This window comes from Glycine max, chromosome 14, assembly GCF_000004515.6.
Source record: "Glycine max cultivar Williams 82 chromosome 14, Glycine_max_v4.0, whole genome shotgun sequence".
NCBI lineage: Eukaryota > Viridiplantae > Streptophyta > Magnoliopsida > Fabales > Fabaceae > Glycine > Glycine max.
The window spans coordinates 2,613,157-2,640,343 of NC_038250.2; the positions used below are offsets into that span (position 1 = coordinate 2,613,157).

The window sequence follows — 27,187 nt, forward strand, 5'->3', positions numbered from 1 at the left end:
ATTTCTATATTAACATAGTGGTAGAAAGAGTACTATACTGTGACCCTTTTTAATATACGTCTTCCTGAAAGATAATATCTTTAATGCAATTACTTTGGCAGTTGTTGGCTCAAAGACCTGGTACGCTTCGACATGATGAAATTCCAAACGAAATGTCTGATGATCTCATAGGATGAACAAGCTTAGCTACTACCATTCCCAACCTCTCTCAGGAAGAGAAGACAGACATTTTCTCACGAGTTTAAATATTTATTGTATTTTGTTCATATTAGGATAGATGAGTCTAACTCTTTCCATCTACCTTCTGTTATTTCTTGTTAAACTAAAGACAAACAATAACACAAAGGAATTGCATGTAAGTAACTGCTGCATGCTACTTTTGAACAACAGAAGCAATAAATCACAGCTTCAGGAAATAAAGAGAGACAATTAAATCCCTACTTTAGATAGATATATTTCCTACCAAGACATATCCATAATCCACCATCCAACAAGGATTACTTATTTATAAGTTCGAGTAAAACCCGACTAGGTAAAAGGGATGAAGTAAACCATATGTATATCACTGGTTATATAAACACATAAGAATCTTAACAAAGATGCGACCACTAGACGCTTGTACTTACTCAAGCATGCTTCACAAAGTCATTATCATATCCAATTATCCAACTTAAACGAGGGCTTCATACCTACCAATCTTCTCAACTAGTCTGAAGCTTTGAGGTAGTAAAAAAAGGGGCTAGCATCATGTATCACCGGCAGCTAGATTACGGTAACAATTCTTACATGCACATGGCAAACCATTATAACATTTCCACTGGAGAAGTGAACAAACCATAGTCATACCACCAATCTTAGAAGATACATACAAGCTCCAAGATGACTAGATTTTATTTATCACCCTCTATCCACCCTAAAGATGCTTGTTTATCTTCGATCACCTGGACTTGAGAGCTCAGCAAATTCTACAATAATATACAAGCAAATTATGTAAGAGTAAGTTCAGCAGTTAACACATAATGACTGATCAACAGTTCAGAAGATATAGCCATGAATCCTAATACTTCCCAACACTGTTTACGAAGATGGTAATAGAGGAAGTGGATACGTGTGGCACACAAACTGTCCAAATTTCAATTTTGAGAGTTTTAAACATAATGAGCAAAATAATAATTTGGTACCCACCTTTTGTAGTAGCAACCTCCTGCAACATGTCTAGGCCAGATAAACTCCCACAAAATTCAATGACAAGGCAGTAGAGTTGGAGTTTGAAGGGGTAGTTGTAATAATCCTTCAAGGACCTCAAATATGTAATTGTGTTAACAATCCAAAAATTATCAAATATGTAATAGGGGTGTTCAAATACTGAATTGGATCAGTTTTGAAGAGAAATATTATCTAGTCCAGTTACTTCAGTTTTCTTATTTCATCATTCAATTAGATTGGTTTAAAATTTAAATTCAATCAAATGATTCCAATCCAATCTATAAAGCAGTTTGGATCGAACCAGCTTTCATTTGTTAAATATATAGTAACACATAATAAATATAACAAAAAATAATTTTAAATATCAAATATCTCATCTATAATATAAATCAATATATAGCTAATAGTAGTATAACTCTTCAAATATATACTATTAAAAATAAATTTACACAGCTTAATAATTATATTTAAATACCTTTGCTCAGTACTCACATAGTTACTAAAAATTTATCTTTAATTAAACATAACCATGATAAATACCTTTGCTCAGTACTCATAAATAAGTATTAAGTTATGTGATAATTTTTACAAAAAATATAAGTAATGAAAACATAACCATGAGTGATATCATAAATTTTCAAATAATATGTGTGTGTGTGTAATTTCAGTTTGAATTGAGTACGTTTTCAAAATCAAATCTGAAATATAATCAGCAGTTTATGAATACCCCTACCAATAAATCCAGATGGGAAGCATCACGTGAAGTATTGACCTGTCCAGATTGACTGTCCTTGAAATTGATCAGGCAGTGGAGTAAAATACTGATTTCCATTTGGGAGCAACTGTGACTGCAACTGCTGATTATGGTGTGCCTTTAAAATCTCCGAAGTCTGAAAATCTTGCCAACCATTCTGTTTCTCCACCTGCAGTGTAGATGGAATTTGTTTTCCAGGAAAAGGAAAACTGACTGTCCCACTCAAACCATTGTTACCAACTTGACGAGAATTTGACTGAGAGTAAGTAAGAGGACCATTAGGGCCTAAACCGTTGGTTGATGCAGGCAACTGATATCCATCCAACCAACTGTAATCGTCCATAATTGGATTCCCACTAATCAAATCTGAAACAGTGGGTTCACTACATTGTTTAGGAGGAACATGACTGAAACCAGGAGGAGGACCAAGGTGCCTAGAAGGTCGGTTGACTGGAGATTTTTTCAAACCAGCTTGCAAGGTTGATGATGTTTTCACAACAGAGTTTTCAGTGAATGTTCCAGAAGATGCAATGGCCTCAATTTTGGATGATATTGCAAAGTCTTCAGCTTTTGAGAGATCATGAGCATGAAACATACTAGTACTGCAAGTGCAGCACAGTCAGAGATTGCCACAGCTGCTTTAAATGGTAAGTCAGGTTTCATCACATGCCCATTCTCCAAGAATCTAAGACCTTTCAAACTGTTGGAAAGGGATATTTCCTCCTCTAACCACCTTGAAGAATGTGGCTGAACTGGTTGCTGGTGTTGAGGCACCATAGCACTAACAGAAGCAGGTAAAGAAATTTGATGATTCACATCATTCAGAGGGTTAGAAGTAGAATTAACATTAAATTTTATATTCCCAATAGAAGCTGTTGGAACTGATTCTAAGCCTTCATGGGGTGCCCGTGATGAGGAAACAACCACATCAGCTCGTTTCTCAGCTCCTATAGGTTTGAAAACAATAACCTCATCATCCTCCTCTCCTTCAATGTACTGATGGTGGTCTGGACTACCAATTCCCACTTTTGTGTCTACTACCATGTTGTCTTTCAATAAATCTTCTGCATTAGGCATACCTGAATAGGAGGAAATAACAAAATCATCTGAGATTTGAGGCTGAACTCCAATTACAAACTTCTTTCCCTTTGAGTCAAAATATATCATTTTCTGATCAATCCTAACAACATTGGCTAAAGCCTTTCCTGCAGCTAAAATCCTTTTGACCCGAGCTTTTCTTTCCTTTTCACTGTCACTTCCAATGGAATTCTTCCTTGAAAAATCCAAGATGGTTTGTGCAGGGAGAAGTGGACCAAATCCTCTTAACTCAAAATCCTCCCACAGAGCAAGCCGGTTTTTAGTTTCCCCTTCTTCATACCTGCTCATGTTATTAAAGCAAGTCTCCTCTTCATCATCTTCAATAGACATGGACCAAACTGAAAGTAGCTTGTTCAAGAAGGATACACAATGATTCCAAAATTTTGATCTAACAGTTGCCTGATTCTCATCCACATCATTGCCTGCAGCATGATATGGATAACATGCCAACCACTCAACAAAAACCAAAATGCCTGGTAAGAGATAACTACAAGAAGGATCCCTCAGCTGCATACATCTCTCTACTACTAAACTCATAAATTCGAAAGCTACGGTGAATGCATTCTGAAGTAGAACAGCATGCTGTACAATTTCTGCATATGTTTGACCTTCAGATTCCTTATTCACATTATGAACTGTAAATATGATAGTGGAAACAACTCTGACAATGGCAAGTTTGTTCTGAAGAGTATCTGTGCCAAAATTCAGCTCTTCGTCTTGCCCTGATGATAGAAGCTCACGCAGGTTAGCGCTAAGAAGAGAGAGAACTTCAGTGAGGGTCTCAAGGCTATCATCGCAATATATGAGAAACAAAGAAAAGGAAAAAAGTCAGAATATAATAATCCTTAATAGTTTTATGCATATAATGGTCAGATAGAATTTGTGCATTAATATATACCTTGTATGAGTGATTAAGATTCCATTTAGACGGACAAGGCATGTGCAGAAGGATTTGTAAGTGTCTTGTATATTGGATGCTCCTCCCTTTCTACGAGAGGTTTCCACACCAGTATCCTTGGTCACAAGCTTTGCTTCCCCTTTTCCTCTTCCATTGACTGCAAGAGCTTTAACATCACCAGAAAACTGGGAGTAACTTTGACGATTCTATCATGGCATTATAAAATAGATAGTTAGAAGTAATGCCAAGAAGATCATATATATGACAAAAGGGGAAGAGTCAACAACACACACCCCAACAGTATGAAAATAAATAGAGGATCAAGCTCAAGAGCTAATTCTTCACCCCCAACCATGCCAAATAAACTGAACTCCTTTACGTGAAAAGGTATGCTGGGTTGCAGTTTTCAATAATATCAAATATAATTGCATACTTATAATGCACACACACAAACACCACCTTACACGTCTCAATGCTTGAATAACTTGCAAGCCAGTGTGAAATTTACAACTTATAAACTTCCAATGCATTTAGCTTTGAGTACCAAATACTACAGTAGCAGAAAAGACTGAACTTGATACATCATGCTTAAGTTTGAGAGTAAGCAAAAACACATAAAAAACAAAAACAAGATACATCTCAAACAATTGAGACTTCTAAATGAAAAAAATTCCAAACTATCAAATTATCCCTGGCAGTTGTAAATGGACTGACTATCCACAGCCAAACTCTGAAAATAACAATAAACAGCTGCCAGTTCATCCCCATGTTCATATTACCTTCTCAAATGCAACTATCAAATTATCCCTGGCAGTTGTAAATGGACTATCCACAGCCAAACTCCGAAAATAACAATAAATAGCTGCCAGCTCATCCCCAGAATATGAAGCCAACAAAGCAAGCTGAAAATAACAGACTTGTCAAAATGGAATACAATAGCTACAATCCATGATCAACAATAAATGTGAACAACCAAAAGCAAAGCACAGGAGTGACAGGAATGCCAAAAACCTGATGATGGGGATTTCCACTTGAAGGCCAAATAGTGGCAGCTTGTAAATAGTAACTAGAAGCTGCTGCAAACTCACTATTGTAGAGTATATACCTTAATTGAAGCATTAAAGGAATTTAACTTGGTTGATTGTATACTATGCGCAAGTTGTTATAAATTTATAATATATGAGTTTATATAAAAAAAAATGTTGTTGATGTAGTGTAATGCAACATATAATTTATTTCTGACAAAAAAGAAAGACACTATTGTAACTGTCAAATGAAAGTTTAAGAAAATAAGGTATAGGAAGTTCACAAGGCACACAATATTTCTCATACCTTCAAATACTATTGTCATTTAAAATACTAGTGGTTTATTTTTTACGATTTTTTCTAATTTTGCTAGTCTTTTTATGATAATAATATCTAGTTAGAAAACTGTTAAGTAGTAAAAGTTGTTATTAAAAGTAAGAATAGATACAACAAAAAAATCCTTCATATTTTTACTCTCATGACTAAATTGAGACACTCAATGCCTCAATTGTGTAACACCCTGGGGTTGTTACTTATCCTACCAATATTCTCAAATTTCAAAGATACCATTTCTCACAATTGTGATTTTGTCGTACTCTTCTTTCACACCCTCACTAATTCAGCAGAATTACCATTTTATTATAGATCAATTGAGAAAGTAAAACAGAAATATGATTTCCTTACAAAATATATAACATAATAATTAGTTTTATTGTACATTATTTTTCCTGGAAAAAAAAAGCACAATAAAAGTATAATTTTGCTAATTCACAACAAAATCATATTTTCATTACATGCCAATTTATATAACATAATCATAATTTGGTTGATTTACAAAAAGACACGGGATGGATACCTATATGGGAGGAAAGAAGGATTCATGTATGGGCTAAAAGCAATTTTGAACTTTCAAAACCCGTGCATTGTTAAATTAACATTGGGCCGAGTTTTAACGATTACTATTATCAATGCAATTTTTATTTTTCTGACCAAAAAAATATTTTGCATTTGAGAATTGAGAATCTCTTATTCAACACCACCACTTCCGGCGACCATTTCTAACTAATTCCGGCGACGCCACGCTCCCGACACCGGTGACCTCTCTACCTCTCACTGAACGAGTGAACGTGCATCTTAATTTTTTTTTTTTTTTCTGTTTATGATTTTGGATCGATTTGTTTCTGTTACTGAAACCAAAGATGTGAGATCCCACCACTTCACTTCAATTCTCTTTCACTACGCTTTCATTTTGCGAATCCCGAACGTTCTCTTTCTCTGAATCGCTCGGTTCAAATTCACATTCAATTTCGAAGGATTTTCTTCACCAGAATTCATAGCAGTAGCATGCACTACGTAACTTCGTTTTCATCAAAGGTGTCACTGAAGTAGAAGCGTTGAATATTTTCTCAATCGTTGTTAAATGCTTAGCCACCGTGGAGGATAATTGTTAATTGCGCTGCGAATCCGTGTTCTCAATCGTTATTCTACGGAAATTTGATTATTCAAAATTCGAGAAAGCTAGAAAATATTTATGTAGAAGTAAAAGTGGCTATATGACTAGTATCTGTGCAAATTTATTTTTGCTTTTAGTAATTTTAGCTTTCTAATTGTTTTTATTATTTTTTATTTGCATCTGTTTTCCATTTTTTATAAATGTGATTTTAACCGTACCTTATGCAACACTTGTAGCGAATATTGAATGTGTGTGATGCTTTCGTTTAATTTTGAATAGCTTAATAGATCTAGTGCTTAGTACTGTATTAGTTTTTGTGGAGCCTTCAATTCTGGTTTCTATGGCTTGGGTTTTGATCCTGTTAGTATTATTGGGGTAGGTTAAGGTGTGAGTGTGAGTAAAGGGTGTAGCGAAATAGCCTTCAATTTTTTAGCCCTGGATTGGGTATTGACTATTTGGTCACTAGAATGTTATACTTGATATGTGTGCAGATAAAATTTATGTTTGGTATTCATTTCTTTCTTGACTTGCATTTTACCTTTAGGCTAAATGAGTGGAAACTGTGCAATTTAGTTAAAGAAAATGCTGGGTATCAGTTGTTAAGACATAGTGGGGTTCCAAAATTTGGAAAAACTCAAGACTATTCTTGCATAATTTATTGATTAGAGAAGAATGCTGTTGGTATGAGCTGTTCAAGTTGACTAACTAATGTGGGCATTCAGAATGACTCGAATTTTAGGTTTGACAGTTGTACATCATATGCACATCTTCTTCATGGATTATTGTAGTTGCCCTTCTATTACACAGTTATACTTGAATTGCTATAACAGTAAAACATCAAATTGCATTGCTACTATTTTAAACTTTTGTTACTTATACTGTTGCCTGTGCTTTTCTCTGAACACAAGCAGCTTTATATCTGAGAACTATTTCGATTGGAAAACTGATATTTTATGGGCGGGTAAATTAACGTTTAGCACATGCTTTGTTCTGTGGGAGCTGAACATTGCAGTTGTTTGTCCCAGGATCTCTTCTTTGATTAAGATTTCCCATGGTGTTAGTAGTGTTGCAGTATGATCTATAAATTAAACTGTCCATAAAGAATATGATTTACACTCATTTATTAACTGAGTTTGGTTATTTAATTGTGTTTCAGCAAGGGCAAGGTGCTTGAACATCTGAATTGTTTGCAAAATGGTTTCCTTTGAGATGAATGATCAAAAGAGTAAGTGTAATATGATATTTTTGTTCTTATCAAGAAAATGATATTATATGAAGTGATCTGTTGTCTTTAATGCTTATGCGTGAGAATAAATTATTGGGGTGTTAGCTATAATTCCATAAACATATTAGACAGGGTAGCCATTTTTATAATTTAATGTAATTACCCAATTCTCTTGTCAAAAGTAATATGATTTTAATTTTATAGGAATATTTTTTTTTCTTAAAATTGGTTATTTAAAAGTAACGACTTCATCTAATGAAGCTAATTGAAATCTGTCAATAATGGTATTGCTTATCACATTGTAAGTAATGGTATTCCTATCCATCATGCTGATTTTCTTCAGGTTCTTGGGGGAAAGACAACTTTAAGATGTATGTTATTAGTTTGCCTAGTAATAACATTATAGAGTTTTCAAGAAATATATTAGTGTCTTTATGTTGTGGTATCATACTTATTGGCACAAGGATTGATTTGACTAAACTGTACTATTTTTCTACATTACGTTTTTTATATCTACTACAATTTTGTTATTGCTATATTTAATGTATTTGATTGGCACATGATACAGAGATTGGATTAGGATTAACTGGCTTTGGTATATTTTTCTCATTCCTTGGAATTATCTTCTTCTTCGACAAGGGATTGCTAGTCATGGGAAATGTAAGATTTGTATACGAGTTACTTGTTATAGAAGTTGGTTCTCATTTAATTTTACTTAATACATATTTTTTTATACCTTGTTATCTGCATGATTAGATCCTGTTTGTTTCTGGAGTGTCCATAACCATTGGGCTAAAATCCACTATGCAATTCTTTGTGAAACGAAGTAATTTCAAGGTAAACTTGTTACACGTCTTTTCACTTGGTGTGTCATGCTTTCTTCATGGTAAATTTTCCCTGCTCACCTTTTACCTTCTTAAAGGGAACAATCTCATTTGGTGTTGGGTTCTTTATTCTCATCATGGGATGGCCTATTTTGGGCATGATTGTTGAGGCTTACGGGTTCATCGTACTATTCAGGTTTGGTGCAATTTGAAAGAAATCTGTTGTGTTTGAGTATGTCTGTTTGCTTAAAGCTAATTGTGGATTATACTGTGCAGTGGTTTCTGGCCTACACTGGCTGTTTTCTTACAGAAGATTCCTGTTCTTGGTTGGTTGTTTCAACAACCATTTATTCGATCGGTATGTATTTGTGATGAATGGAAACGCGTTAACCTGGCATTTAAGTCTTCACAAAAGTATCTTACACATTTACTAATCTGGATGCTACCATATTAATAATTGGTGTTCATGAAAGTTATCAAGAAATCTTTACTCACTTTGATTGATTGGAGAGTATTGATTTTCATTAATAGATGTGAATGATAGTGACATATTGGGTAAAGAGGAAAAGCAACAGTATTTAGTGAATGCCAAACTAAAGTCTTCTGATGCTGAATTTAGAAAAAAGAGCTTTAAGGTTAGGCTTAAAAACATTTTCACTTTTTCAATGAGGCTATGATGAACCACAAATGAGGCCATACAGTCCTCTGAATTTTTTGGGGGGTGGAGGTGGCTGATCCATTTTTGCATGTATTTTTTTTTTTATAAAACTTTCATCATTGTGTTCATTTTTTTTAACATTATCCTGGTGGGTCTCGATAAGGAATCTGACATTAATTGTTGGTTCTATATACCTGTCTAGAGATTGTTGAGTGATACTTCTTCTGTGTAATTGAAATTTTCCAACTGAGCTTGCTAATTTTCTGTGTTTTTGCAGTTGTTTGACCGCTATAGAGGCAAGCGAATGCCCGTGTAACACAAGAATCTATGAAAACATAATGTAACTAGTAGGGACTGCTTTTGTAAGTCAATGTAAAGAAAATACTAGTATGGATATCTAACTGATTTTAGTTCGCTTTTTGATGGTAGAAAATGGTTATCATTTTATCATTGTAGTCATTTAGTGGAAAGAAATTTGCAAAGGGAAAAGGTTTCAGTTTTCACTTTACTTCTTGTTTGGCTCCTATTGATTCTAATGCTTGGTGGAAATGGGGAGTGGTTAGTTCCATCTACGGACTATTCCAATCAGACACCTTTGGGAGTTGTCCCCGCCAAGTATCATGGTGGCTTTTGTTCAAACTCGTAAAAGGAATATAATGGTTTTACATTACATGATGTTATTGCAGCAATATAGTTAGAAATCTGCAGTGTAATTTACTCTAAATATTTTACCATTGACTCCCATGTCTTCTTTGGAATTGCGTCTGTTTTCTTTTTAGGCTGAGTTCTGTTATTCATATAACAACTCATACATTTATACAACATTTTATTTTATTTATGTCTCTCTCTATTATGGTCAGTTCTTCAAGTCTCAATATACAAATGATGATCTTAATTGGTTTCAGAAAACTCTTTTGGTAATATAAATTATCCTTCGCATTACCTCTAAACCAATTGTTTATCATTGAAAAAGTTTAAAGTTTTGTGAACACTGATGTGTTTCATTAACACTAGAGACAAAGAAGTTGAAGAGAAATGTGATAATATAATAAGAGATATAATGTAATAAAAAGAAAGAGATGTTGGATGTTAAATGGATTATCTTTAGAGTGCGTTTGGATAGAGAATTTTAACTGAGAAAAGTAATTTATTAGAGAATTTGAATTTTTGTAATTTAGAATTCATTGTTTGGATGCTTTTTATGAAGAATTTAAAATTTTAGAATTTTAAAACAGAATTCTAAACAACTAAAAATCTGGAATTTCAATTTCCTTCTAAAATGTGAGAAATTGAAATTTTTTTCTTACCGTCTTCAAGAAACACCGTCTCAGCTCTTACAATATCGATCGAATGTGAATATAGAGGAACACGTATAATTAGCATGTCAACCATATCTTTTTTTTTCATTTATTTTTTTCATCCTCATAATTTTAATTTTTTTTATCCAAACATAAAATTTTGAAAATAAAAGAATTTCAATTAAAGTATTTGAAATTCTTAGAATTTAAAATTTTTCAAAATTTTAAATTTCTCCATCCAAACACACTAAGAAACATTCCATGTTAAAAGTATTTTCTTATTCAGCGAGTTCTATAGTTATATATTGTTAAAACAAGAAATACATCACGATTAATCTATTGAACATTTGAATACACTTAATATTAATAATAATAATAATAATATAATATAATATAAAATAATTATATATTATCATTTAATTATAAATTATTGTTGGAGTTAACTCTAAGGTAACTAATACCAAAATCAATAACCTGTCAATAATATAATTTTTTTTTTATCTCAGAATAATAATATAGCATGTAAAGAAATATCATAAATACAATCAGAAGTAAGCAAAAACATCAAACTGTTTGAGAAAAATTGAACCAAGCCACATTTTAAAAACAGTCCGATTCAATCAAAACTATTTTCATAAAGTGATTCAGTTCACTTTTTTTTTAAAAAAATCTATACGTGTGAAATAAATAACTGAACTGGACCAAATTGTACTGTTCTATTTTAATATTAATTGCTGCATTGGCTTCAACGACAAAAGAGCAACTTCTTCCAAATACTTAAGGGTAAATATTAATATTTTTTAAAAGGTCAATATTAATGGTTAATTTTTTAATTTTTGTTAACGAAAGGAATTCAAACCTAACATCTTCCCTTCTCCCACTAAACCAACTTTATAATTCCCAGTAAATACTAATTGTTAGCCATGCCCATCTTAAAAACGAATTCAATAAAATAAAACGAACAAGACTCGTTTCCACCTAACATGCCAAGTTTTTCATGTTTTTGAGATGATTTTAGGAAAGTCAGAATACGCAGGAGTAAAAAGCTGAGCGCTATACTAAAGAAATAATTTAATAGCATCACAAACAACCTGCTAGATACAACAATTACATACCAATCATTCCACATAGGTGACATATAAACTGGCAATTGCATGTCCCTATGTACAAAGAATTTGCCAAAACGGTAATTAAAATTTCTTCACTTTCGTTGTTTGTTCAACAAAATTCCCCATCTATTGACATGCCATATAATTACACCAAATTCCACCCCCTCCCCTAAAGAAACAAAAGAACTCAATGTTATTAAAAAAAGAGAAAACCTGAAGACCAAAAGGAAAGCCTTTCATTTCAACTCCAATTAACTTCACTACCAAAAGAAGAAAAAATTAAATAGGAAACAAGAGATTGAAGCAGTACAGACCCATGAAGGATAAAAATATATGCAATAAGTCAGACTCAAAGGATATACATGTCAGCCAAAATTCTTCCCCACGGATTTTATGAAGCACCTATGATTTGGCCAGTCAACTCCATGATGGCGACGACGGTTTATAGACAAAGTCTTGGGAAGTTGTAGAACCATAATTCAAATCAAGGTTATGGAGCTGTTCCATCAACTGGGACCGCCGTTCCTTGAAAAAGTCAAGACGAGTAGTTAACTCTACTAATGTTGAAGATGCTACTGATGGATGTCTTGCATATTCCCCCACCTGAAACCATTGCAACTAGGTTAGTTCCAAATTATTTGGAAGCGGATAAAGATGCTGCAAAAATGTATTAGCAAAATACTTATGATACTCATCTGACAAAATGAAAAAAAAAAGATGTTACTAGAATTATGCATAATTACAACATTTCTTTAACTTAATTCTTACCTCTGCTGCTCTTGAGGTGGAAGGCACAGAGGCCGAATCAAGGGCACCGAGATCATCGACAGACATGCTTGTTGATGCCTCGGTACTTTTGGAATCGCTAGGACTTGACTCTAAAAATTGCTTTCGAGAAGGCTGTCTACCAGATGCCAATACTTGTCCTTTGATATTTCTCCAATCAGTGCCCAACAAACTCTCCTGCATATATGAAAAGGCAAATTTTACCAACCTTGTTGAAGAGGCTTCAAACCATAAAAGAAGATATCATCCATAAGTAATGGACTAATTTTATCATAAAAAAGAACTAATAAAAAATGATAGATCCCTAAATTAGAGTGGAAAGTGCTGCAACCAGAGACAATTTTGGATCAGAAGCATTTTGGATTCTAATACCCTAAAGAAATGAATCCAGTAATAAAAATTCCTGATTTGTGCAACCATTCTATATCATTTTTAATGGTCATGATGAGAATAAGTTTTACAACAAAAGCAAAGAAAAGAACTTGACATGTTTCTCGATTAGAGGTTAATTATGGAACTAACTTGTGTGTAATAATGTATCAACTCATGTAATCATTTAATACTAACAGGAAGGAGTTGAAAGGATTGGACTAACATAGGGAAGATTCAACCATCTTCCTGATTGTTTTTCCTTTTAATTTTGATTTTGAGAAATAGACTATAAGACATACCTCAGTCCTTTGTTTCCTCTCGTGATTAACAAAGGCCAGGGTTGAATCAAAATCTTGCTGAAGAAACCTCCTGCACAAGTCAAAAAGACTTAGATAACTGCTAAAGGAATTAACAAGTTCACATGGCTTTCAATTAAAAACTGGTCCCATAAACTTTAAAGAAATGCAGCAACAAACTAGTGGTCTGGAAAAGGCAAATTATGCTTAAAACTTTAAACTGATTACCATAGAGTGAGTACAAGCACGCATGCAGAGGATACAGTTATACAAACCACCCTTTATTATGGATACAAGGAAAAGAGAAAATTGGAAATATTACAACATTTCATTTCCTTTTTTTAGGAAAATTTCTCTAACTCCAATATTTTGTACATCAACTTTAGTGGGTACTTAGCCATTTGAAGTTGGAATATGTCAGTAGACCCTTTGCTATTTAAATTGGATTTGGTGTCAAATTCATGTGGAACTGGCACCAATTTGAATTTTTAAGTACATCAAAAGCTGTAATAGTTAATACTTAAATTTTCACATGTAGATTCCTTCTCTTTCTTATTATTGAAAATATCATAGGTCTGCATACTCACTGTTGAGGATGATTTTGGGCATGTTGGTATCGATCGCCTACATCAGTAAGTGAACCATAGTGATGCTGTCGTTGCTGATTAAGTTGATGATGGAGTTCTGCAACCTTCTGCTTCAACCTGGCCACATCAGCTTCAGCAAGTGCAATCTCCTCCAGCTCAGCCTTTGTCTGTACAATAGCAGATTTTTTACAGAATGTGTACTGAGAAAGCCATCAACAAAAGGGAAAACGACTATTAAAATTTACAAGAATATCAAATCACCTTGGAATCCATGCCACGTGAACTGGAAAGCTGTCCTGAAGACATGCTCAAGCCTACTTCCAATGCAGCTCTAAGATCCCTCTCAGCTTGCAACTGTTCTTGCAATCTTGAAACCTGTAGATTAAAAAATCAGTTGCATCTTATTAAGGGATCAAAATTATGATGAGGGGATTTATATCCATTTGAATTTAAAAAAGAAAATACAGAAAATATGAGGGATAAAAGACTTTCACATATTTACTTTCAAAAGAAACAATAACCATCGAACAGGACACATACTATTGAGCGAAAAGAAAGATATGGCATAATTTTTGGCCCTAATGATTATAAAATCCTGAGCTTCAGTCAGCAGAAGTATACCTTCAAAAGAGCTTTAAAATGCCATTCAGAATACAAAAGAAAAAACATTTTTCCAATATGGAAAACCCTTCCAGCAAGTAACACTTTAAATTATAATTTTTTATAAACCTCCATTAGTGTAGAATGCATTTTATCCATATCATAAATCAATGTAAAGCGGTTCCACTATTAACAACCCACATCTTGCATAAGTTGTAATACACAAGGAAAATTCATTAGAAACCATTTTTAGTTTCTGCATGAATATTTTACACAATTTAAATTAAAGGGTTCAATCAATTTAAAGAAAAAAAAACAGCAAAAATGATGTCCGGAATGTCAAACCCAAGAATGTCCAGAAAATGAAATCACATGCCACATTAAAAACAAGCAGCAAAAGCACAGGGCAAACCCGCAAATTAAATTTAAACAGTCACAATTCATATTGGAGGGAGATATAACAATATGTACATCTTGTTCAAGTGCCAAGCGCCGCTCATGCAAAGCTTGCTTCCTTCTCTCTAAGCTTGCTTGCAAAATTGCATTGCCTCTAGCCTAAAATGAAAATAAGACCAATTCCATTAAAAAAAAATTATTCGTTATATGATTCAGCATAAAAATAAGTAGGCATAAAAAAATCCACCTCCTTTGCAATTCTGAGTTGCAAATCACTTTTTGCAATCTCCAGTCTCTGAATAGCAAGCCTACAGGCATCAAAAGTATTAGTTATTTGTTTTCAAGGTATAAAATTGAAAGAAGAAAAAAAGGTGAAAAAGGCTGACAGGTATAAAGCAAATCACGTAATGCAAGGAGATAACAAAACATAGCTGTTACAGTTGATGAAAAAAGCCAAGCTAGAGAACCTAACACGACCTATCCAAAAAATCTATAAGAAGACATTGAAGAATAACTAGGAATTCTATCAAGAATCACATTCCAAGAGCACATTATACAAAGAAAAAAAGTACAAAGCTAAGTATCTCACTCCTCTTCTCCAGAAGAATCAACTGATTCCACTGACGGTGTCTTCCTTGGCTGCTTAAATCAGAACAAATTATCAGATGCCATGTATTTACCTTGAAAATTCAAAACTACAAAAACTGGGAAGAAAATATCAGTTTTGCCTCACATAGCATAATTTAAGTATATCCACTGCTAGCATATTCAGTGTCACATAAATGTATCATTGTCCTATAAATGGTTGTTAATGTAATTGTGATTCCTGTAACTCACATTGCTCCTTCCCCAGAATGTCGACCGCTTAGAACTGAAACTAGCACTACTAGCTTTACTTGTTTGCTTTCCAGAACCTGATTCAATCACTGGCATGGGTAAATGGTTGCCGGGGTCCATAGAAGATAAAATCTCACCCATGGATCGATAAGATTCAGTTGAAGGCAACAAATTTGAAGCATCATTCTCATCAACTGGGTTTTCACTGCCCTTTCTTTGCTTGTTTTGATCCTCAGAGAGTGGGGTATCTGGAACAGCATTAAGATTAGCATTTTCAGTCTTAGCATGGTTACTACTGGAGGATCCAACATCGGAATCATCACCTCCAAATGCCTGCAGGATCATAAAGAAAAGTTTTAGAGGATAGAGGGAAAAGAAAATAACATTGCTACTCACCGCAAGAGCTTAATCTATATAAATCTCTATAACAGAGGAAATAACACTGCAGGATATAACCTTGTAATCATAAAGATCACTGCCAGCATAACCACTACTCTCACTCAATTTTCCACTCTGAATACGATCAGCATCATCATCTGTCTCCTGATCAACTTCATTCTCTGCATCATGGTAACCATTTTCTTTCACATCTATATTATCATCATCAGTTGAATCTTCACTCCCACTGTTTTCAACCTGAGAATCTGCTGACATGGAACATCTCTGTATATTTTCTTCCTGAAACAGCAGATATAAACTTAAGTTGCAGAATTGAATCAAGGAATGAAAAACATACATTTTTGGAAGTGAAAAATTTAGCAAACACTGCCAACTGACCACGGGTAAATCATTAGTCACATGAATAGACATTCAATTTTAGTTGCATCATAGGAAGTAGGAACAACGTATGCTACAAGAGGTCAAACCTTTTTAGCTCATTATACAATCTACGGATTGAAATTTATAGCAACAGTTAACTTGATGAACAAGTCCCACAGCATAACTTCATAGTAAGTTTGCATCTTTGGTACAAGCAAAAGAATCCCATATAAGGACAAAAAAAAGGGTGAGCCCAAGAGTAATCAGGATACCTCAGGCTAAACAAAACATAAATGAAGGTTATGACTTGAAGTTACTTTTCCTAATTGTAAGCATACACAAACCAGAAAGCAATTAATCAAAAGAATACAAATTGATTGAGAGTTTCTTACATCAAATATATTCTCATACTCCTCTAACAAAGTTGTAATAATTGCTTGAGCATTATTAGCAGCATTAGCAGCAGCAAGAAGCTGGGCCGAACTATCACCACTGGCATCAAATTCATCCTCCAGTTCACATTCTCCAGCTAGCAGAGGCCGTAAGAGCAAGGGTGCCATGCAAGCAGCAATAGCAGATGGAGTCATTCTATTCTCCTGAGAATGAGAACCAATTGTATGCATCATCTTCAGAATTCTGCAAAGGTAGAGATAAAAATTAAATTATGGGGAAAAAATTAAGGGTATTTGTTTTTGTCATTTTGAGATTATACAAGTGCATTTCTCAGATTAAGTAGGCTACAAATTTAAGGTATTATTACTACATATCAACATAATAATAACTGCAACAGGTTATTCCTCATAACCAGATATTATCAACAACAATAAAACTTTATCTCACTAGGTGATGTCGGCTACATGGATCACACAACGCCATTCGGCACAGTTAAAAACCAAAGTTTCAGAAATATTATTAAGTCTGAGATCTCCCTTGATGATTTCTTCCAACGTCCATTTTGGTTTCCCTCTTCTCCTTTTCCCAAGTTAAAAAATCATGCAATCTACTCTGCTAATTGGCACCTCTTGTGGCCTTCTTTTGTACATGCCCAAACCACCTTAACCAATTTTATGTCATCTTTTCCTCAATGGGTGCTACACCAATCTTCTATCGTATCACTAGATATTATCATAGGTTACAAATATCTTAGGGTAAGATAGTGAAAACTTCCTTGTATTGTATTTTTTAGAGGTTTTTTTCTTAAAGCCACATAAACCTGAACAAAACTCCAAAAGCATAAAGGTTCTAACTTAAAATCCAACCAAACAGAAATCAAGAAAACCCAATATACATTCTCTTCAAGTGTAATTTTTAATTATTCTACCATCAAGAACAAGATACAACAAATGGAAAGAATTGTGTGTGTGTGTGTGTGTCATTGCCAAGGCAGCGGGGAGAAAAGAGAGAGAGAGAGCACCTCTGTAACAAACGTCGATTTGGCTCTGGAAAAGTCTCCAATATAGCACAGCGCATTGCATTAATCCTAGCTTCCTTGCGATCAATTTCTTGTAAAATAAAAACAGTAACAATTAACTCAAGCATATATACACATTCAAATTAAAGAACACCATAAAAGCAACAAAACTTAACAACTGAACAGTTTGTGATGGGAAGTACATAAGCATTAGACATATCAACATAAGCAATTTTGCACATCCAAGATAAGAAGCAAATAAAGTCCAAAGTGAGGGAAAAAAAATAGGTGAGATTTAAATAGGACAGTCAATGATAGTAGCTGACATCAAACACAAATTTAAAGTAGCTTTTAAGCCACATAAAAAAGGTGGGCCAAACATAGCTGAACCTGTCCACACATTTCAATATTTCACAGAAAATTTTCAACACTAACAGCTTTTTAAAAAAAGAAAAAGGATAAGTTGTTATATTTTCCAAAGGTTAAACATATTCCATAAAAAAAATTGAACGAAAAAAAGAAGCAAAATAAACAGAGCAATTAGCAGCATTTCTAAAGAACAAAACTAAACCACCTATTCGGAACATATAGTCATAAAGAAATTAAACATAGAGCTCAACTTACTATAAGCCTCCAACAAAGCAGTGCAGCATGAAGCAGGAACTGGAGAAGAGGGCAGCTCCCTTAGAACATGCTGTAAATATACCCAGTGGATTGTCATCAAATAAAATGCATAATCCAACAGAACATTTTAAAAATCCAGGATCCGTATTAATTACATTGATTTAGCCAAAATAATAGCTGCTCCAAATCAGGTTCTATTAATCTTTTAAGCTGATGGAAGAATGCATGATTGATAACAGGTCATGGTCTCAACGTCTTAATTGTAAGCACAGAAATACTATTTAAAAAGCCCGGTGCTCTTATATTAAAATTTTTTACAAAGTACACCAGATTTCATTTAGATTGTACCGGCTTTTAGACTAGAAGCTAATAGACAATACTGATGACTACTTGAATAAAAGGGGGTTTGCTACTGCTGGTAATGATATGTAAAACAAAAAATTGCTGCTGCAATGTTTCTTTCAGAAGCACACAACAGCATTATAAATGGTCCTCCAGCAATTCTTGTTAGTGTGTTCTTTAATAGCTATTATATGACTATGACATCTAATATGCAAGTAGGGTCGATGGTTTTAAGACTGGTTGCATGAACATGATGGTTTGGCACAAGAAATCTTCCCAAAATTTAACTCATTTTTATGCCTTTCTTCCCAGTTCAGCATTCAGTCTTTCAGAATTTTTACTTAGTAGACAATAGACATGCAGAGCAATTGAGCTCTTTTACACTAATAATTAATGTGATTGTCAGTTTTTGATTTGATGTTTTTGTTCTGCGTTCAATTGCTTCTATGTTTAAGGAGGATTTCTTATCCTATTTCTTGTGTGGTCCTTCTTTCTATTAGTTAAAGTAAACGGAAAAAGTTTCTGGAAAGCTTAAACTTTACTTTATGTAAAATTGAGATCAATAATTCTCTGTTCCCACTGTTGAATGATGTGTAGGTTAGATACTACCACATTTCCTACTTCTTAGTGTTTGTAGGCATGTCAAATATTAGATAGAGGATTTTCTTGTCCATGATTAGTGTTCAACATATAGTTTGCTTCTTTGTTTTTCAAATATTTATGTTCATTAAATAACCAATGATGGAAAACTAGAATAAATACCTTAACACAGTCACCAACAACATGGGCATCCTCCTCAGGACCAAATTCAGTCTTGCCTGGAAATATCAATTAAGAACAAGGCATTCATAAGTTTCATGTATCAAAAAATAAATCCATATATTAAACTGAGTGTCTATGTCTGGATATTATCTTTACTGGTCTTTCACCAGCAGAAGGGTTGAACTACAAAAATATTCATAACATCGGTTCCATATAGAGGGTGGCTGATTCTAAAAGTAGCCAGCATAATTTATAACATAAATTGGATGGCAAGAAAGAACAACTACTTCAGAACAATACAAAGTTCTTGAAAAGGTGCATAGATATGCTTGGTTAAAAATCTCTTCTACCCCTCTCTAAACACCTCTTTGTCATTTTGGATGATCAGGATTTATGAAAGTTAGATTTCCTTTCCCATATATTTTTTTCTCTCCTTGCTGTTTCCCCAATGAACTTCATTGCTATTTTTTTTCTTGAAGCCCAATTAACTTCATTAACGTTATCTGTACCAAGTACCAACAACCTACTCTCTTCAAATGCATGTAAAGTGCTAGGACGTTTAAGATAACTGTTTGTACCTTGTTCATATTCTTGAACTCTCCTATCTACTTCCTCCACGTCTGCAGACTGTCGCAGTATTCCTTCAACTTTAGTTCCTGCAAATTAAAAATAGTAAAATCAGCAGAAGCCCTTCACTGAAGAATAGGGTAGAAGTTGTGCATTCAACATTTTTCTTTGTCATTATGCAGTCAGGTGCTTTTGCGGAAAGCCACATCAACATCACATGGAAGGCACTCAAATTATTAAACAAAGGAATCATCGGCTTTGCTGATAGATGAACTAAAGTGTCCAATGTGCTTCAATGATTGCACACCAATGTTGTTATTTAACGATTAAGCAGCTTAATTTACAACATTTTAAATCACAGGCTATTCTCCAAAGGACCAAGGTTGAAGAGGTAATTTGCATTTTAACGCAAGTATGCAACACGACCAATAAAGAAAAACCAAAATATCCAATGCAACATGATCTCCAGTTGAACAAAATGTTGGAAAACTTAAGCACAGGGTTCACTTATCCAAACAGACCGACTAGCCAATAAATTTTGAACAAGCTGCCTATAAAGAAATAAAACTGAACAAGTAACTCCTAAAATTTGAAACATGAAAGGAGAAAAAGTGAAATAAAATGCAGTTGCATCACATATATAATAGAAGATCATAACTTACCATACTTCTCTAGAAACTGAAGAGCTTTTTCAAGGAAAGATGGGCCTCCATCAATATCTTCTAGTGCCAGCAGAATTGGTCTTCCAACAACCAGAGACTTAATTGGACGTTTGTCCCTCCCTGGAAGCACCACACAAAATATAGTGAAAATGAGGACAGATTCTTTTCTATTGAAAAAGAAGAATGACAAAAATCCGTACAAACCTATAAATAAAATGTTAAGAAATTTAAAATAGAAAAACACAGAATCCTAGCAACACCAGAATTGACCTATAACTAATATAAGCTAGTAAACATAAAATGAATAAGATTTAACGAATAATGAGCACATACATTGATGGAAAGAGCCTTCAATAGAATCACTTGCGTCACTCCGAAAAATCCCATTGTGTCCCATAACAAGGGCAGCACTTGGTGCCTGTGCGAGGGCTTGTTCAAGAGCTGTCTTCCATTCAAGCAGGTCTTCTGATGTCTCAGCCTAATATTTGAGAAAACAATCAGAATTTATATGGCCCAACAATTAAAAAGGCATTTAGAAGTAGTACAATTGAATTTAAGTCTCATTCACCTTAAGGGTGAATGCTCGCCCATCACGTCCATCTGGAAATAATACTGTAAGAAGCTTTTTGTCTTCTCTAACTACAACACTGGAAAATAAAATTCACAACTTTTAGACAGATTGACATCAAAATTTACAACTACAAAAAATCAATTTATCCAACATACCTCCCTGAATTGTTTAAGTCAATACCCCCCAACGTCAGGTTTACTTCACCACCCCTCTGTGGAAGGGCACTCTACATGATCAATCAAAGTAAAGACAATTATAAATAATAACAACAAAAGTAACTCGATAGTTGATATATTGGAGTAAAATAAATCAGCACTAATAGCAAAGACTTTTATAGTATTATTCAATTCTCTATTAGTCTACAGTCACGTATTACTCTCCAATAAGAACTGTAAAGTAAATAAATGCCATTTTTCCAAAACATATCAGCACAAAGTATATCCATAAAATGTAAATTAGTTCATATATCAAGAAAGCTTAATCAATCACTATATTAATTTTTGTCATCAAAATCATGATCTGTAACCATATCTGCTTAATTAAGAATTGAATCACACAAATAGCAGAACAAAAAAAGATATCAAATAAAGATCATAGCAAGAATGAGAAAGATTTGAGAAATACTAACAGGATCATTTTTGAAAAAGACCAATGATGTGCGTGTGAGTATAAACCACCGCTTCTTCCAAGACTTCCAGCCTATTCCTACAAAAGATCAAAATGGGATAACATTGATAAATTCCTATATCATTGATTAATTTGAATATAATAAATACCATCCACAGAGAACAGAAGTGTTAGGTACTCCCCATTAGTAGATAGTTGCAATAGGTTAGTAGTTACCTATCTATTAGTTATAGAGCTTAATGGTCATGCACTGCACTGATGGCAAAATAGTTTTACACTGCCATCCAATCACAAATCATCGTTGGTATGACTTTTTAGGTAGATATTGTAAAAGTTTACAAACTTACCATAAAGGTTGGATTGTGATTGGATGACAGTGTAAAACTGTCATCCTCTTACATTGTCAGTGCACAGTCTTTTTTCTCTCAGTTATATTAGTTAGTGAGTTAGTTATGTAACATAGTTTGGTTAAGGAATTTTTCCTATAAATAAGAAGGGTGTTTTGAGGGAGGGATATCTTGTCATTTTGTAAGAGGATTGGGGCCAATTGGGCAGTGGGAGGTGCAGACCCTCGAAGTTCTGGAAGTTTAAACAGTTTTCTTTCAGTGATTCTTTAGTCGTTACAAGAAGCTACCAAAATAAACAAAAAAAAAAAAAAACTCCTTTCAAGAGAATATGAAAATAAACGACAAGAAATAAACAATCAGGGGAGACAAAGATTCAGACACCAACCTTTTGAAGATATGAAAAGTGGGCCACTTTTAAAAACCTGCCAAATAGTAACATCTGTTAGGAACCACAGGGTAGCTCCTGACTAAACCTAATTGAAATGAAACAAGTGTAACCAGAATGCATGACAGCCCCCGCCCCCTCCAAATCCAACTTGATCCTTTGGTAAATACTAATAGCATCATATTTAGGAATAGCAGATATCAAGATTATAATTATTTAACAACAGTATATATTCTTCAAATTTGTCAGCTACCCTATATTGTTTTCCTAGCTTTTCCACATTTTGGCAATGTAGTTCAATAAATGGGTGTGTTAATAGGTTTTACTTAATGGGTTAAATTGCTCAATATACTTTCATCCTTCAAACTGTAAAATCCCTTATTAAATTTAACAAAAGAGTAAATAAATAAAGATGAAATCGGAGGTACTAATCTCAGCCTCCAACATGCCAGCAACTATCAATCACATTGCCCACATAAATCCCGTTCATTGCCACATAATTATAAATGCAAAAAAAAAATCTTTAACTAAACTAACATGCACCGCAAATATTAATTTTATTGAAAAGAAAATTAATCTTATTGACTAAATTTCAATTAAACTAACCTAATATTTCGCTGCCTATGGAATAAAAAATATTAATTTTAACTGGACCAAGCTAAAATACACTCTGCACACATCTCCCTCATCAAACTCAACATTCAACTAGAAATCATAACCAACGCCAAACTTCACTTCCTTCACTCCATCACTAACATTGTCCTACTAAGACAAACAAGGGCCAAACCAAATGTGTCCCAGTTCAGTCAACAAATCAATTCATCTACAAAACACAACCTTCCATTAAAACTCAAATTTTAATTAGCTACAATGTGCATTAACTCAAAATCAATTTTTTTCAACAAAAAAAGTCAACATAATATCTGCCCCTCCAAAACAAAACGTACCGTATTAGAAGCCCCAGGTCTCGGTCGCTCAAAAGCCGCTGAAGGAGCAGACATTTCCACACAAACACAGTATCACTGAAGAACCAGCATTGCCACTCACTTCAAACCCAAACAAAATCCCATCACCCCACAAAAAAAAAAACAAAAAAAAAACTAACCTTTCAACATTTGAAAACCCCACAAAACCAATCACAGTTCCCTATTGAGTAAACCCATCAGAGAGATCCACGAGTGAGTTCCAACCCCAAAAGCCACAGCACCAAAATCGCTGAGATCTGACTGAAAAACCTCAAACTTTCAGCGCCTAGGGTTCGAAAATCCCAACTTGATTGTATCCTCACATAAGCCACAACAAAGGCAAGACCTTCCCCTACTGGGGTTTCAATTTTCCGTCACTTCCTTGGCGATTTTTTCGCACATTTTGAGGCAGATTAGGTGCGATGAGCAAGCAACAGTGGTTGTGTTGCGGTGGTGATGTGGAAAATCTCAAGAGAAGAAAGGGTTCTTTGCTTTTCACCTACTTCTGTTGTCTTCTGAGAGTGTGGAGGTAGAGAGAGAATGAAGGGTAGAGAGAGAAAGAGGGGGAGAAAGGTAAGGGCATTGTGTCCGATATAGTCAAGTTTAAGTCTTGTCAGGTAATTGTCCAATGAAAATGAGCCACGTCAGCAACATACCAGGGTTAGTGCCTGTAAATTATGACTGTTACCTAAACACATAAATAATGGTCTCAGATGGATGGTGGGATTTTGGTTTGGGATGGTGATGATTCTAATTCAAATTCATTCACCTCCTTAAATTTTGTATGAACTACTTTATAAAAATTAAAAATCTTCAGATATAGATCACATCAAATAAAGTTTTAGAAAAAAAAATAGTTTACATTTTTAGTTTGAATAAATAATTTATGCAGTCTAGGTATAGACAATCATTTTTTTAGGTGAAATTCTGATCTTACTAAAAAAAAATCTTGTTTGATGAGTAACCTCTTTCCAAAGTTCATTTAGTATCCATGAATCAAGAATCAAATGAAAATCGAGTTTGGGTAAAATTCCTGTTTAAGGCTGCACAATTTCATTGGTGTCCTAAATAGTAATATTGAGAGAGTATTTCTCCATTTTGTCACTTTTTATTCAACAAATAATAAATACTCATGAGATCTTTTCTTCTAATAATTTTTATTAATGATCTTTTCTTCTAATCATTTTTAAATTATTATTCTAAAATTTGATTGAAAGATAAGTAAAAATTTATTAATAATTTTTTATTAAAAATCAAATTCAATTATTACTCAAATGATTTAAAGTTCTTAACTTTGTATGTTAAACACTTGTATTTAATTATTTGGTTAAATTATTTTAGTTTTGAGTTTAAAATTAGTGTCAATTTCATTGATTAGGACGAAAATGGTTTATTTTTTGGAAAAAATGTAAATTATATTAAACCCAAAATAATATAACAATAAACAGGACATATCTCACTGCTAGAGAAAATTAAAAGTCTCCCTAATACAATAAGATCTATATCAAACAAAAGCAACAGATGTGTTTGTCTATACATAGGAAACTTAATCTTGCTAATAACCTCTATTACGAAGATTGATAATTTTCAAAAATCAGTTTGTTCCTATACCGCCAAATGCAGTAGACTGTAATTGCTATATAGCCAGACAAAGAAATTTTCCTTGAACACCTGAGGTGGATCTGTCCTTAATTAAAGGATCAGTAATGCGCTGCAAAAAAGTGAAACACCTGTGGAAATGAGTCAAATCACGAATCTGAGCCTAAAGTTTAAGAGATTTCCAGTAAGAAAAGAATAAATGAGCATAAAGGGCGAGAACCTTGTTCAAAAAAACAACTTTGTAAGAGTAAGAGGTTCCTTTCAGCAAGCCAATGAAAGACATCTTAGGGGATTGTTGAGTTTCATATAACATAACACCAATTAACAATAGGTTTGATTATTCATAGACTTTGCCAACAAACAATTGTTTATTGGTGCTCTAAGATTAATCTCTTTTTGCATCTTCCATACTTATTCTTTTGGAGATAATAAAGTCTGAGGACGAAAATGGTTTTAATTTAACGAATCCTAATAGTTGGTGGAAAAATAGTTTGAGATAATGTAGGAAACAACTCCCTCTTATTCCGCGATTGCCTCTTCTGTTCTGCGCATAAGCCTCAACGCTCTATGATGAAACACCTACAACATGCTGTATCGCATGCTTTTCTCTCTTTTTTTTATTAGTTTTGTTTAAAAGGAGAAAATCTGCTTTATGATGAAATGGATTTGAACTTGGGTAATGCAATATATGTTCAGCACGTTTATGATCAATTAATGCAACAAAGGGATGTTTTGATTCTAACTTATAAGGAGCAATTCTTTTGTTGTAAAATTAGGAAGTTCAAAATAAGTATTATTGTAACAACTAAACAAATTAAGGCACTAATTAATGTATGAGGTTCAAATATAATGTAGTATCATGATTAACAGCATCATGCAATTTAAATTTTAGAGTCACATTAAAGTTAAAATACAATAAGAAATCTGTTAAAAGCAAAGATAAAATGTTTTAACGTGATGTCTCTTTTTTTTAAAAAGAAAAAAATATTGATAGTACCAAAATTGATTTAGTATTTCAAAAATCAAAGGGGGTTATTAATTCACACCCGAAAAGTGTGAGAATGCTCAGAGGATGATCAACAATTCATTATCTTATTTCAACTCCTTTTTTATAGAAATAATTTTGAACAGTCCAAGTGGATACTCTTTTTTCCTTCTTTTTTTAATAATCGGCATGCCAGTAACACTTTTTTTTTTAGAAAAAGGAAAAAAGGGATGAAAAAGAAACAGCACATAGTCATAATTATGGCTTTGTATTAGAGCCATCTACCGTTCTTTATTTTGTATTTTTCTGGTCTTTTCATTATGAAAGAAGTTGTCAAAGTTAAAATGGTCCATTTATTGAAGCTTAGCTTACACTGCAACAAACCCATCGCACATACATATATATATATATATATATATAATATGATGGTAATAGTTATTATAATACTAAAAATAATAAAGAGTGTGCAATTGTGATAAGAGCATTTCATTGGTCTTTGTTTGTCTCTTTTTGCACTTGGCATTGCCTCGTGCAGTGGTAGAAAAGAAGTAACATGGGACAGAGTTGTTGAGGGGGTGACCGGTTGTGAAGGTAGCCGGTGGAATTGCTGCTCTGGACAATTTGTCTGGTTGGGTTAGAACAAGGACACGATGAATGAATAAGGTTACACTTGCTAGGCTTTGTCTTTTGGGTACCTTTTTCCTTGTCACCACCCAACCAAACCCATCACATTCTCACACCATCATCTCTCCTTGGTCTTAATCAGGGTGGTCCAAACTCAAAATTCACTGCCAATACAAGCAAACCAGATTATAAATAAGTTTATATTTCAATTATGGAATGAACTTAAGGCATAATTTAGTAACACATTCTTGTACTAAAGACAAACTAGGATCAATTGGTTAGTCCATTTACTATATGGTTAGTGAATTAAAAATATAAGATGGGTTAAATGATTAAAGGAGAAACAAAAGAGAGTGAAAGATCATGAATTCAATCCCTTTTACTAATAAAAATTAATATTCTAACAATTAGTATTTTTTTATAAAAAATGATTAATTAAGTTTTTAATCTTTTAACTTTTATAGATTTTAAATTTTTGTTCTTTAGAATTTTTTATACAATTTTTATTTATTTATTGTCTGTCAGTAATTTTAT

General features: G+C 33.5%; 2 protein-coding genes and 1 pseudogene across 4 annotated transcripts; 1 reads left to right on the forward strand and 2 right to left on the reverse strand.

The window, feature by feature from the left end:
• Nucleotides 1–1,961: 1,961 nt before the first annotated feature.
• On the reverse strand, nucleotides 1,962–5,075 carry LOC100819359 (protein SMG7-like; annotated as a pseudogene).
• A 789-nt stretch (nucleotides 5,076–5,864) lies between these two features.
• LOC100499819 (uncharacterized) lies at nucleotides 5,865–9,886 on the forward strand. 2 transcript variants are annotated; one of them, XM_006595450.4, is made up of 7 exons: nucleotides 5,865–6,356; nucleotides 7,592–7,660; nucleotides 8,229–8,320; nucleotides 8,417–8,497; nucleotides 8,583–8,680; nucleotides 8,761–8,842; nucleotides 9,420–9,886. In XM_006595450.4, exons 2-7 carry the CDS (start codon nucleotides 7,630–7,632, stop codon nucleotides 9,456–9,458), a joined length of 423 nt encoding a protein of 140 aa, XP_006595513.1. In that variant the 5' UTR covers nucleotides 5,865–6,356; nucleotides 7,592–7,629; the 3' UTR covers nucleotides 9,459–9,886.
• Nucleotides 9,887–11,494: 1,608 nt separating this feature from the next.
• Nucleotides 11,495–24,040, reverse strand: LOC100817923 (rho GTPase-activating protein 7). 2 transcript variants are annotated; one of them, XM_006595711.3, is made up of 23 exons: nucleotides 23,586–24,040; nucleotides 23,428–23,502; nucleotides 22,481–22,517; nucleotides 21,750–21,826; nucleotides 21,277–21,347; nucleotides 21,119–21,197; nucleotides 20,884–21,028; nucleotides 20,551–20,670; nucleotides 19,900–19,977; nucleotides 19,322–19,377; nucleotides 18,218–18,287; nucleotides 17,597–17,684; nucleotides 16,575–16,818; nucleotides 15,880–16,101; nucleotides 15,424–15,756; nucleotides 15,176–15,228; nucleotides 14,834–14,894; nucleotides 14,662–14,745; nucleotides 13,852–13,965; nucleotides 13,591–13,757; nucleotides 13,007–13,076; nucleotides 12,318–12,512; nucleotides 11,495–12,152 (listed from the first exon to the last, which is right to left on the reverse strand). In XM_006595711.3, the coding sequence occupies exons 2-23, from the start codon at nucleotides 23,479–23,481 to the stop codon at nucleotides 11,967–11,969; spliced, it is 2,604 nt and encodes an 867-aa protein (XP_006595774.1). In that variant the 5' UTR covers nucleotides 23,482–23,502; nucleotides 23,586–24,040; the 3' UTR covers nucleotides 11,495–11,966. The 2 variants fall into 2 exon arrangements, with proteins under 2 accessions (XP_006595774.1, XP_006595775.1); XM_006595712.3 differs by having other exon boundaries at nucleotides 15,176–15,225; nucleotides 23,586–24,038.
• Between the last annotated feature and the right edge of the window lie 3,147 nt (nucleotides 24,041–27,187).

What these genes read in the sequence shown, in the direction of transcription:
- LOC100817923 (XM_006595711.3), bottom strand. Translation starts at nt 23,481, where the DNA reads ATGTCTGCTCCTTCAGCGGCTTTTGAGCGACCGAGACCTGGGGCTTCT. An exon ending in TCTTTTTCAAAAATGATCCT is followed by an intron (nt 21,348 to 21,749) that starts GTTAGTATTTCT and finishes TTGATCATGTAG; the next exon opens with AGTGCCCTTCCACAGAGGGG. An exon ending in GTGATCTTTATGATTACAAG is followed by an intron (nt 15,757 to 15,879) that starts GTTATATCCTGC and finishes ATGATCCTGCAG; the next exon opens with GCATTTGGAGGTGATGATTC.
- LOC100499819 (XM_006595450.4), top strand. Translation starts at nt 7,630, where the DNA reads ATGGTTTCCTTTGAGATGAATGATCAAAAGA. An exon ending in TGAAACGAAGTAATTTCAAG is followed by an intron (nt 8,498 to 8,582) that starts GTAAACTTGTTA and finishes ACCTTCTTAAAG; the next exon opens with GGAACAATCTCATTTGGTGT. An exon ending in GGGTTCATCGTACTATTCAG is followed by an intron (nt 8,681 to 8,760) that starts GTTTGGTGCAAT and finishes TATACTGTGCAG; the next exon opens with TGGTTTCTGGCCTACACTGG.